The 13706-nt window shown below is 40.5% G+C and overlaps 1 protein-coding gene across 5 annotated transcripts in view; it reads left to right on the forward strand.

The window, feature by feature from the left end:
• The first annotated feature begins 3069 nt into the window (after positions 1–3069).
• Positions 3070–13706, forward strand: part of actn4 (actinin, alpha 4) — a 67981-nt gene continuing 57344 nt past the window's right edge. For 2 of the 5 annotated variants that reach the window (XM_074641110.1, XM_074641114.1), the window contains exon 1: positions 3082–3491. In XM_074641110.1, the coding sequence (XP_074497211.1) occupies positions 3366–3491 (126 nt within the window). In that variant the 5' untranslated portion in view covers positions 3082–3365. Of the gene's footprint in view, positions 3492–13706 lie in introns of all 5 variants that reach the window. The other 3 variants (XM_074641109.1, XM_074641112.1, XM_074641113.1) reach the window with 2 other exon arrangements.

Consider the following 13706-nt stretch of genomic DNA (forward strand, 5'->3'; position numbering starts at 1 on the left):
ACTAATTGATAATATTAAAAATAAATGTAGGTATTAAGGTATATAAATAAAGAAACAAATTAAAACAGGAATATCAATTTACGCCACATTTGATCAATTTGCAATTTTTTTATATTATTTTTCGTACATTTAATGGCATATTAATTGATTGATTTTTTATTTTGGCAGATTCCGTCCTCCATAAATATAAGACACAACCACCTAACAAGTAACATTTCAGTGAAATATAGGGACAAGAATAGACGCACAACACTACCTAATGCTAGTGAAATATACTGTAGCTCATAATTTAAGAGTTTTCAAGATCTCTTTTTATTTTGAAAGGCCTAAATATTACATCTTATTTCAGGAAATATTACCAAGTGAATTACTATAAAAGAAATATGTACAAGAAACATAAATATCAAATAGAAGAAAAATACAGTAAAATGCGAAAAATACTATAAAATATGTACAAACAATTGAATATAGAATAGAAGAAAATTACATTATAAAATACAAATATTTTAAATTACTATAAAAATAAGCACAAGAAACATTTATATAGAATGAAGAAAAATACAATGAAGATATGAAAAAAAATTATATAGAATATGTACAAGAAACATTAATATATAATAGAATAAAATACAATACAAATATTAATAAATACTATAAAAATATGTACAAGAAACATAAATATTGCATAAAAGAAAATACATTAAGATGTGGAAAATACTACAAAATATGTTAAAAAAAAAATGTAATATAGAATAGAAGAAAACTAAAAAATTGAAAATACATACAAAAAACTTAAAAATGAAATCGAAAAAAATACATTATAAAATAAAAAATATTATAAAAATAAGCACAAGAATTTGTTTTTATAAAAATAAATAGATAAAATGTAAAGTTTAAGGGACTGGTAGAATTCTGCTGTCGTGGCCCTTTAAGGCAGACATCACAATGAGTTTGACTTCAAAATAAAATTGGTCTTAAATCAGTAGAATCAGAAACTTTGGTGTTTCATATCATCACAGTTTTATTGCAGCTAATTTATCCGGTACATTATGTGTGTTGAAAAATGTAAATGTAATATATGCAGTCAAATTCCAAGTAAAATACACACACACACACACACACACACACACACACACACACACACACACACACACACACACACACACACACACACACACACACACAGTGTTTTATTGTTTCAGTATTTCAGATTTATAATATTTTATCGTTTCAGGAGCTCATGTTCAAATGTTGTATGAATATTCATGAGCTGTCTGGGCCCATAGAAGCTACTGGAGACAGACTGTCATCTCACACACAAATATACTGATGCACACCGGAACACAGGCGAGGTGCCCTTCAAAATAAAATACCATATTAACAAAATAACTACTGCACAAGAAATCCCAAATTGAGTTTCTTTTGCAAATTGATAATACAGATTGAATGCATTAATATTATTATAAAGGATGGACACTAGGTACTATTTAATATTTTATGAAATATATTTCTTATTTTTGTTTTATGTTTTTTTGTAAGAAAATCTGAATCTGGTTTATTGCCAAGGAAGCTTTCACATACAAGGAATTTGCTTTGGTGCATAACATAAACATAGTATTTTATTTTATTTTTATTTAACCTTTTTTTAGCCATGGAAGACCCGTTGAGACCGAGGTCTCATTTATTAAGGTACGAGAAATTAAAAATAAAAGCAGGTATTGCGAAAATCAAGAAAGATAAATACAGAATAACAAAACAATGAAAATATTAAAAATACTATAACAAATATGTATAAGAAAAATAAATATACAATAAAAGAAAAATACTATAAAAATATGTACAAGAAGCATAAATATAGAATAGAAGAAAAGTACAATACAATACAATCAAAATATGAAAAAATAAACATAAATATATAATAAAAGAAAAAATGCTATAAAAATATGTACGAGAAACATAAATATATATAATAAAGGAAAAATACATTAAAAATTTGAATATTACAAATATTATTAAAATATGTACTATTCAAATATAGAAAAGAAGAAAATACTATAAAAATATGAAAGAAATACTATAAAATATGAAAAGAAATACTATAACAATATGTACAAGAAATACTATTAAAATATGTACAAAAAACATAAACATAGAATAGAAGAAAATGCTATAAAAATATGAAAAGAATACTATAAAAAGTATGTACAAAAAACATAAATATATAATAAAAGAAAAATAAATTAAAATGTTTAATTTTAAAAATACTATTAAAATATGTACTGTTAAAATATAGAATAGAAGAAAATACTATACAAATATGAAAAGAATACTATAGAAAGTATGTACAAGAAACATAAATACATAATAAAGGAAAAATACATAAAACATTTGAATATTAAAAATACTATTAAGATATAGAATAGAAGAAAATACTATAAAAATATGAAAATATGTACAATATGTACAAGAAACATAAATATAGAATAGAAGAAAAGTATATTAAAAATTTAAATATTAAAAAGTATGTACAAGAAACATAAATATAGAATAGAAGAAAAGTACATTAAAAATTTAAATATTAAAAAATGATGTACAAGAAACAAATATATAATAAAGGACAAATACATAAAACATGTGAATATTAAAAATACTAATAAAATAAAGAATAGAAGAAAATACTATAAAAATGTGAAAAATATACTATAAAAATATGTACTATTAAAATCAAGAATAGAAAAAAATACTATAAAAATATGAAAAAAATACTATAAAAATATGTACTATTAAAATCAAGAATAGAAAAAATACTATAAAAATATGAAAAAAATATGTATAATATATTTTCTTATATCTAAATTAAAAATGGAGGAGCTTCACCGTTTTTAGAAATATTCCTTTATAATAAAATAATATTTGTATTAGAGAAAAGAGCGTCAGTGGTGATGATAATGATTTACTCTGAAAGGCTCCTCCGGAAGCTGGCCTCCCCGGAGCAGGCAGCTTGTCGTCTAGGAGGAGCTTGTCGTCCGGCTGCAGATCGTCGGTAGGAGCGGCCGGTTCCTCCCAGCAGCCTCTCACTTCACAGGGAAAGCTTTTCTTCTCTCAGCGGCAGCAGCAGCAGCAGCAGCGGGAGGATTTCTGACTCTCACACGCCGGATATTCATCACATTAACACAGAAAACCCCTCCAAAGCTTCTGAGAGCAGCTGGACTCTGATCCTCTGATCCGGGTCGTGAATCTCCTCCACGTCCCCTTCACCTTCCTCCATCCACACCCTTTTCCTCCTCATTTGTTCTCAGTAATCAGTGATCCCGACAGCCAGCGCCTCTCTGGTGTGGCGCACTCCGGTTCTCTTGTTTTCTGTCATGGTAGATTATCACGCTTCTAATAACCAATCCTCCGCCGGAGGTGTGCAGAACCACATGGAGCAGGAGAACGAATGGGACCGGGACCTACTGCTGGACCCGGCCTGGGAGAAACAGCAGAGGAAGGTAAGAGTCTGGAGGAACCGGAGAGTCTTTGGGCCCAGCTGGGCCGAGCCGAGCCGGGCTGGGAGGAGGAGGAGGCGGCGGGGAGGAAGGAAAATGGCAGGGAGGGATGGGGTGTGGAGGTCAGACTGGAGAGAGAGGCCTCGGTCTGGCTCCTCAAACACCCGGAAAACTGCTACCAGGGTCCCGCTAGAAAACCAACCATTTTACCCTCCCAGCCTGGTTCTCCTCAATGTCATTTATCCTCTCCTCTGTGCATGAAAACTACCAACATTTAGCTTTCACTCCTTCAACATTGTTCTCATCACTTTTTTCCCTCCATTGCTGCAGAAATAATTAGAAACCGTGATTGTGTTTGCAGACATTTGGGGTTTATTATAGCAGGAGAAGCTGTGTGTGGTTTTGGAGACGCTATCAGGGCGTCCTGTGCCGACCGATATGAGGCGTGTTCAAGGCCGATACAAAGATAGTTTAACTGTGAAGCTGCTGTGGTTCATTTAAAGCTGCAGTAGGCGGAATATTTTTGGCATCATTGGGCAAAAATTCCTTTCAGCATATTGTAATTTAAGTGTTCTGAGAGAAAACTGGACTTCTGCACCTCCTCATGTTTTTTTAAGCTTTCTTTATTGAACTCATGCTCATTAACAGAGAAAATCTGAGATTTCCAGAATAAAGTCATAACTTTACGAGAAAAAAAGTCGTAATTTAATGAGAATAAAGTCGTACTATTCAAGGAAAATTTTTTGCAATATTACAACAATAAAGTCATATTACGAGAAAAAAAGTCGTAATTTAATGAGTATAAAGTCATGCTATTTCAAGGGGGAAAAAAGTCGTAATATTACGAGAATAAAGTCATAACTTTACGAGAAAAAATTTCGTAATATTAGGAGAGTAAAGTCACAACTTTACAAGAAAAAAGTCTTAACTTTACAGGATAAGATGTCACTTGTGTGTTTGCAACATTTAGCTTTTACTGCTTCAAAAATGTTCTCACTACATTTTTTTACCATCCAGGGCGCCACATTGGTGCAGAAATCTAAACCGTGATTGTGTTTGCAGACATTTGGGGTTTAAAATAGCAGGAGAAGCTGTGTGTGGTATTTTTTGGAGACGTTATCAGGGCGTCCTGTGCCACTGGTTGGTTGGAGGCCGATAAGGCGAGTTTCAGCTGGAGGAGCCGACCGATACGAGGCTGTTCAAGGCCGATACACACATAGTTTAACTGTGAAGCTGCTGTGGTTCATTTAATCATTCTTAAAGCTGTAGTAGGCGGAATATTTTTGGCATAATTGGGCAAAAATTCCTTAATAACCTTTCTGCATAGTGTTCTGAGAGATAACTAGACTTCTGCACCTCCTCATGTTTTCTTTAATCTTTCTTTATTGTTTGAAAGCTGCTCCCAGCTTTCAAACTGGAACCAACATGTCGGCTCGATCGGAAACTTTCTTCTCTTATATCACTGAAATGTGTTTCTGAAAACATTTTATGCTAGAAATAAGCCACGCAGTTGCTAAATCTTTATTTTAGATCAACAATGGTTAGTTTAAAAGTTTCTCGGGAGTTCCCAGAGGCGGCGAGTCGCCTAGACCTCAACTTTATGCAAATGAGGTGCGGCCAACGTGAAGCCCCGTCTCTCGAATCGCACCGCCATTCTATCAGAATGCATCGCACGGCTGTTTACATAGACAATGAATGGGAAGCGTGGAAAGGACTGAGACTGTGGACGTTAGGGTTCAACCCCCCCAGAACCCTAATTTAAAAAATATATATTATTATTATTTCTTTTCAGACGGTGGCGCCCTCGGCAACCGCCTATATGGCCTATATACTTTAAGCCGACCGTGCCTGCTGGTGACGTTCCTCACATTATTAGCATCATTTTTAAAGATTATTTGAAGATTTTTAAGGAATCCAAAACACGACTGAGAGATAAACTATACAACAGATTTGTAAATCAGGATGTCCTGTGACAGACCGCGCTCGTCCGTGAGGAGAAAACATGGAGGCGTTAAAACTAAGAGCGATGTTGAGCCCACTCGTTGGTACATGTCGACTATTGTTACATCTGGTGGGCCACCTAGTTTCATATTCTTCCCACAGCCCTGGGACATTCAAGTTTCTGTAGCCACGCTCATTTCACTGCACAGAAACTAAACGCCCACATGCGGCAGATTTTAGCTCCAGTCAAATTCTGCATAGATATTTAGACACCAAATGAACCACTTATTTGGCCCTGCATTCTCCTGTTCTTTGGCTTAATACTACACCAATCATCCCAGTTATACTACTCTTCATCCCCCTAACCAACCAACACTTACACAGCATTGTACCTGGTCTAAAACAAGCAGCACCCACTCCTACTCTACTATCCCTCGCCATCTTCATCTGCTCATCTTTTAAGATGAGGAGAAAAATCTTTTAAGATGAAGAAGAAAAATAAAATTGTAAAAAAAATTCTATAAAAATATGTACAAGAAACATAAATATAGAAAATACATACAAAATAAAATTATGAAAAAAGTGTTCTTTAAAAAATTTACAATATATCTTTAGCAGTTTTTAGAAATCTTCTAATTCTTCCTCTGATTCTACTGAGCTACGATCAATGCTAATGTTCCCTTGCAATACTTTGGCAACTTTCCCCACAGGATGGAAATGAAAACCGTCCACTCATAGCCACTAGGCGAAGGTGACCTTGGCTGCATCCCAAATCTCTTAGATTGCATCCACGTGTCCTGACTTGCGTTGTTTCCTTGCATCTCTTCATGCATGGATGTAAGGAAACGACAGACGTGAGGAAATGTGGATGCAATTTAAGAGATTTGGGATGCACCCCTTGTCTTTTCCTTTTCTCCAATTCACCTTATTGAGGAACACGGCAAAATAATACTTTAACACATGCTCTTTGGTGGATTATGTGTTTGCCTAATTACAGGAGATGCTTGGACAGATTCAGCAAAGATGATGAAACTAAAATAATCGGTACATTTGGTCAGTAATTAGATCCGTGCTGTTATTTTCCTTGTTTTTTTTAATGGAGTTCTGCTGATACAGACACCAGCTCAGAGTGAGACTGTGGTTCATCACCTGCTTTAATCTTCTGGCCTCCATCCTTCTGGTTATCACTACAGTTTATTCTTTGACAGAAGGTTAAAACCGCCCGCTCCTCTAAATGGCGTCCTCTAAAGCCATACACAACGCCTGGTGTCGCACATCGACGCAATTTATAGCAAATAGCCTGTGGCTGTCGGTAAAGTACGGCACTAATGGAACGTATCGTACCGTTTTTAACGGCAGAGTATTGCGATACCTTTCTAGTATCGGTACACCGTGCAACAACTAGTCTTGCTAAAATGGAAATGTTGAATGCACATTCAACCCTGATGGGAAGTTTTACGTCACTCGTGACTACATGGACACATAATCCAACACTACACCTCTCTGCTAAGGGAGTGGAGAGGCAGTGTGCTGAAGAATCATTGCCTAACCGTGTGGAATGATTGAGTGGGTGTGTTTTTTTTATGTGTGTGTAGTGCGAACCACCCTATCTTATTCACTCACTAGCCAGATGACTGGCATACTTTCTAGCGGTGTGACAGCATGCCGAGCATTGAATCGTACATTTTTATTAGGCCACTCAGCATTTTAGCCGTCAACATCAGACATTCCTGCCGTTGATTAGCATCAAACCTAGCGGGTTGTGCTCCTCCTGTTGTTGACTGTGGGAGGACTCTGCATATTTGTCTAGAGATCACACAGGTCAAAGTTTCTCCCAAGAGGAAAAGCTAACCTACCAATCATTAACAGAGTGAGGCTTGTTGTGCAAACCTGCTAGGTGTTTGGTTGATGGGGAACAGTACGGTCCGGGCCGGGCTGGGGACATGTGCTGTGGTGCTGGCCTCCGGTGAGGCGGGGGAACCAAGGGCACATTCCTGCGGTGTATTCACGCTCACTGTGCCAGTTATTGCGCAAAAGTGAGCAAATGCCTCCCACAGGAATATCAAGAGAGATCTAATGAGTGTGGGAATGGATTCGTCCTTGTAGTGAGTGAGGGGCGAGTCCGTAAAGGTCAAAAGCAGGAGCGAGTTGTCGGACGCAGAGTTTTCCGTCGTGCTGACTCTTCATATTTCCCATGCTGAGTAATACAAGAGAGGGGAAAAAGAGAGCAATGCTTTGGCCTTTAGGCTGTTTGGAGTCCATGGTAGAGTAGGAGAGACAGGAAAGCCTGAGTGAGGAGACAAATAGATGGCATGTGACACCCAGAACACACCTCATCTAATGGAGGACACCTCGTAGATTAGGACTTTATCTGCTTGTGTAAAAAATGCCACAAAAAATGCTGAAAGGGATGGTTTGGATGTTTGGAAGTGGGGTTGTATGAGGTATTCATCCATAGTCAGTGTATTACCTACAGTAGATGACGGTCAGCACGCCACCAGTTTGGAGAAACAGACAGGAGTACCAGCACGGGAGCAAAGCAGTGTACTGCTGTGGACGGAGGCAGCAGCAAAATGTATTTTAACCACAGCTTTACCTTGCCGTCATACAGCTATACAGTCTTTGCTCTCGCCAAAACAACCAGACTCCATTGAGAGAAAAACGTGCAATTTTACCTCACAGAACACAGGAGTTGCTGGTCTACCGGTGCTTAGTTTCTGTTTTTGTGTGACTTTGGTGTTTTAGAGGCTTAGTTCAGTTCACCAAAGTCACACAATAACACAAACAAACTAACCGATCCAGGCAGCGGTACTTCAGCAACTCCGGTGTTCTGCGAGGTAAAATTACACATTTTTTCAATGGAGTCTGGTGGCTTTGGCGAGAGCACAGATGGATACAACAGTGTTAGTTCCCTGTCGGACCGAGCTGTCTGACAGCGAGGAAAAGCGGTGAAAATATTCTATGTATAGCGTACAATTAAACTGATACTGATTTTTGTAGGTGTTTAAAATCTGTTTAGCCGCTGCCCCCGTCCACAGCAGTACATTACTTTGTCCCGTGCTGGTACTCCTGTCTGTTTCTCTAAACTAGGGGCGTGCCGACCGTCATCTACTGTAGGTAATACACTGACTATGATAAGTACTTCATACAACCCCACTTCAGAACACCTGAACTATCCATTTAAGAGACATTTGGCAGCATTTCTTTTACTTAATTTGCTCCATTTGAATACAATAATAAAAGTTCCAGTCCTGCAGAGGAAGGGGTTGTGATGTGGATATTTCCGAGCTGTTCAGTGTGAGTCTGTGTTTCTTTGGCAGAAGCAGAGGTTTGTCCTTGCAGCGTGTTTCCAGTTGTGCACTGAGCAACATTTCTCAACACCCCAGAGTACCTGGACTGAGCCCAGCTGAGTCCAGTTAACTGTGCAGTTTTGTTGCAGGCGAAGCTCCTTCGCCTCACAAACATGTTATTAAGTCTCTTTCTCGCTGCTCTTGCAGGCTGAAACATGTCAAAGTATGCTGCGACGCCACCACAGGTTCCACTGTAACTCTCGACCATGTGGCAGGCGGAGCATGCAAATCAGCGACAGTTAGGACTGCACATATTTCTCATGTGATGAGAGGAGGGCGAAAGTAGAGCGAGGTGGGTGGATGAGCGAACGAGGAAAGCGGTAAAGTACACAAGCCAAAAGGGCCTGGAGCAGTCGGGATCACTGCTGAGTGATTGTTCGTATTTGTCAAGTTGATGTGCTTTTGAAATGTTTCCTAAGTGAATGGCCCAAGGTAAGCATGCAAATCAGAGCAGCTTTAAGTTAAGACAAAACAAAACAGATGTGCTGCCAAAAACTAGAGATAAATTTACTCCTGGATACACGTCAGCGCTCTAATGTTTCTATTCCCTTCCTTTTAGCTCAGGAGTGTGTTGCACTGATACAACATTCCCTCCCATAAATCAGCTAGTGGCACAATCAGTTGTGGTCAATGACTGATGTTTATCTGTCTTCATTTTCCTATACAGTCAGTCAGCCGTCTCAATCTGTCAGCCTGTGTTTACACACGTGATTTAGAGCTGGACTCACAGCTGAACAGACTTTACAGTTAAAGCTATAGTTCTGGTGTTTTAAAGTGGGGTTGTATGAGGTACTGATCCATAGTCAGTGTGTTACCTACAGTAGCTGACAGTCAACAGACAGGAGTACCAGCACGGGAGCAAAGTAATGTACTGCTGTGGACGGGGGCCGCAGCAAAACGTGTTTTAGACACCTAAAAAATCAATATCTTTTTCACTGCTTCACATTGCCATCGGACAGCTATACAGTCTGTTTCAGACGGGGAACTGAAGCCGTTATATCCATCTATGCTCTCTTCAAAGCCACCAGGCTCCATTGAAAAAACCTGCAATTTTACCTTGCAGAACACAGGACGTAAAATGACTGTATATTTCAATGGAGTCTGATGGCTTTGGCGAGAGCCTAGATAACGGCTTCAGTCTGGCGTGCCGACCATCATCTACTGTAGGTAACACACCGACTATGAATAAGTACCTCATACAACCCCTCTTGAAAACACCCAAACTATCCCTTTATGAGCTGTAACTGATGGAGAGACGGGGAGGTAGACGGGTTAACTTTCTGTTCTCTTACACAACTTGTCAGAGAGCAGTTTATACTTTCTTTAAACACACCTAAATTTGTTTCTACCACACAAGAAATCACTTTTCAGCATGAGTTTGTTTGCAGCCAGCCTCCCCTGACACACCCCACCAGTGCTCAGACTTGCAGCACACACTGATTTCTGTTTTTTTTCCATTACTGCCAAGGTGGGCAGCTGGACACAATGTTAGTTTGTTCTTTTGCCGCCCACTTTCACATGCTTTCTGTGTGACTGGCTGGCAGGCGGGCAGGCGGAGCCGGTTCAGATGGCCCGGGTTGGCTCAGGACGAGCTGTGAGTGACGTTTTGTCAGGACCAGACAATGCATCCTGCCGTCGTCACTACGCTGGCTGAGATCTGGCTGCATGATAAGCTGCCAGGCTACTTCTTGTTTTTTTCCTCCCCGCCCGTCTTCCTGTTTTTAAACCAACATTTAAAAGAATGACAGGAGCTGGAAATGGTTGAGTAAATAGCCCGCTCACTAAACAACAATAGACAGCGCTCTGTTTGTAGAGAAGTAAAGGAGCTTTAATTGATTCTGTCTTTTTGTGTGCGTGTGATTAGACCGACCTGACTGAGGTGTGGCAGATAAAAGAGGAATCAAAGCTGTTAACAGTGAGGTAACCACCGCAAACAGAACTGCCAAGTCCACTTCTCTAAGCGACTTTGGGCTGGGTGTTACCGATTACACCGGACATTTTATAAGAAAAGATGACGGTCAGTGTATGTAGAGCGCTTACTTCGATCTTTACCGTCGGGTGGCTGTGTGTCTGGCCTCTCCGGTCCAGCTTTTGCTGCGGGGCCGCAGGGGTCTACTTGGCGCCGCTACGCCGCGCATACCGGCTGTGACCGCTCCGTCCTCCTCACGGCGATTAACGCTACCTCGTTAACGTTGTGGTTCTCTTATAGCGTTGGGTTTAAATCTGAAATATTGTCAAATAGGTGCTTTTGCTTTTCACTTCGACACTGTATCCTCTGCCATCTCTCGGTCTGTCAACTCTCTCTCGTCCCGTGTGTGAAATCTGACTCCTGCTACTCTGAGCTGAGACTCCGTACAGAACAGATGCGTTCATGTTCAGTTTATAGCGTCCGTTGTCCGACTATCTTTTGTTATCATGCCGCTGATACTCCAAAACTAAATGGGTTTTTTTTCGGTAATAAAGGCAAAACGATGGTGGGGCCGGTGGGCACGTAATGTAATCGATGTGGGCCCGACCACCGTGTAACACCGACCACCGCAACAAGCCTACTATTCACACGAGGAACGCAGTGAGACACCGCGGATCCCAGCGGGACGTCAGTAGAGTAGACGGTCCTTAATGTGGCCCACAACACATTTACTACACACTGCTAAAAGAATGTGGTCATCTGTGACCCAGACCACCTCTGAATGTGGTCCGAGAGATCGGATCTCAATGCGTCATGAGTGCGTTCACACCTGTACTTAAAGCTGTCCACTTGTGATCCCATCCCTGAGGGACGCATGTTACTACCAGGTCTGAACAGGGCCTGTTGGTAGCAGTAGCTGTCTGTTGGTGTTTTGGGAGGTGAGATAATGGAAGTGGTCATCCTCTCACTGCCAGCTGATTCCAGGTCAGCTGTGGGAAAGCCCTCCGCCTCAGCTGACTGCGATCCAGAATCAGCTTGTGGACCTAAACAACGACCCAGTCAGCCAGCGAGAGGACGGAGCAGAGAGGAATGTAACCCCTCTCTGTTTCCCCCTCTGTTCTGCCAGAGAGCATGCTGGGGGAAACATTCCTTTGGTGGCCCATTATAGGCCAGTGGGAGGGGGCTTTTCACTAAAGGGGGGCGGGGTGTCCTGTTTTGTGCCCGACATGGGTGGGGGGGGAAGAGAGTTGTGGTTTTGCAGGATTGCAGATGTGGTGTGTGCGGTGGAGACGAGAGGGAGAATCCTCCCCGAGGGCAGCGGGCGCTTACATGGTGGGGGGGGAGTGAGAGTTTCCAGCCGGGATACGATGCGGCGGAAGTTCATGGCGCCAATCGTTTCTCCAAATATTTGTTTGTTTCACACACACCCTGTGATTGATTGTACTGTTGAGCCATTTCAAGGCGAGTTCAAAGTGCAGACCAAACTTCAACACAATCAGCGGAGAGATTGCGGAGCGCCGTGTAGCTGGTGTTGACATTGGTCGTCTGTAGGTCGTCTGTGTGTCGAGGTGCCGGAGCCTAATGTGTTGCTCTTTCAAAGAGATTTCTTTACGGTCTGTTTCCCCTCCCACTCTTTGTGTGCGAGGAAGGCGTTGCACGGAGGAGGACTCGGGAGCATCCCGATGTCATAGAAGCCATGAATCCAGTTTACGGCTGACATAACCTCCTTGGCTCTCTCGCTAATTGTGGCGGTGTTCACAGGCTTACTTCTTGGCCATTGTGCATAGTTATGAGGATTAGTAAATGGCATTTCCCTCTGATGAATTGAAATTGGCAACAATAGGGACGAAGAATTTCCTTTTGGTTGGCTGCCAGTGTGCATGTTGATGGTTTTAGCTTCAGACCCCCCTTCTCAGTCTTCTGTCCTCCACAAAGACATTTAAAGGAAATCACAAACTCTTTTTTTCTTTGCAAGTAAGCTCTTTGATCCATTTTCTGTTGTGTAAGAAAAGTAGGGCTGTCAAATTAACAAGTTTGTTTTAATGCCAGTGATTTCTTTAACGCATTAACACTACTTGCGCGAGAGTGAAGATACCGGCATCATATGAAACTAGAAAACCTAAAGAATCCATCAGTAGCAAGGAAAAACTGGCATGGCCATTTTCAAAGGGGTCCCTTGACCACTGACCAGCTGACTGAAAGCTGAGACTCTTGTGGATCCAATGAGCCCAACTGTATTCATGTGTGATGATGTTCCCATAGGAGCCATTTCATTGTTGTGAAACCATTTTTTGAAACTTGACCTCACTGTATAAAATGACCTGTGGTGACCTCTAGGATAATCACAGCCTCATGAAACTTTACAGCCACAAACTAGAGACCTAGAGCATTCAGAGGATGGATGGCTTTCCTAGCTAGATTGACAATAAGGGGGTTTCTGAGCAGTTTACACAACAGAAGTGCTCGCCATCTAATTACAGAAAAATGCCATTCTTGCAGAAATCTCCAAATGTCAAAAGTTTTTTAAACCAAATCACAGCATGGCTTTTTCTATGGTGTTCCTCAAGGTCTTGGTGTCTTAATGTGGTATTTTGGAGGGATTATTGATCATTTTTTATCAATTCTCGAGTGGTAAAAAATTGGTAAATTTAGCACCAAATCTGTGTAACAAATGATATCAACCCGAAAAATTGCTGCAACAATTTATAAGACATAATAAAGCATGGAAATGGACATCATATACTTCTATCATAATGCTCTAAACCCTCTTTTGGTTTATTCTTCAGCTGATTGAGGGTCAGTTAGTTGTTTTCTCGCTGGGCTGGTGTGAATGTGATGGTGAGGTTTAAGTGACGGAGTCGTGTGTGTTTCAGCAGAGAAACTGTGACTGTGTGTGTTCTGATGCAGACTCAGTGTTTGTTTGTAGGAAAGCAGCAGAAGAAGAAAGAGATGTGTGTTTAGGTGTGGTTGAAGGGTGGTGGGGGGGGCACCATTATATTATGGGTCTTTGGGAGAGGA

Source organism: Sebastes fasciatus, chromosome 7 (assembly GCF_043250625.1).
Source record: "Sebastes fasciatus isolate fSebFas1 chromosome 7, fSebFas1.pri, whole genome shotgun sequence".
NCBI classification, from domain to species: Eukaryota; Metazoa; Chordata; class Actinopteri; order Perciformes; family Sebastidae; genus Sebastes; species Sebastes fasciatus.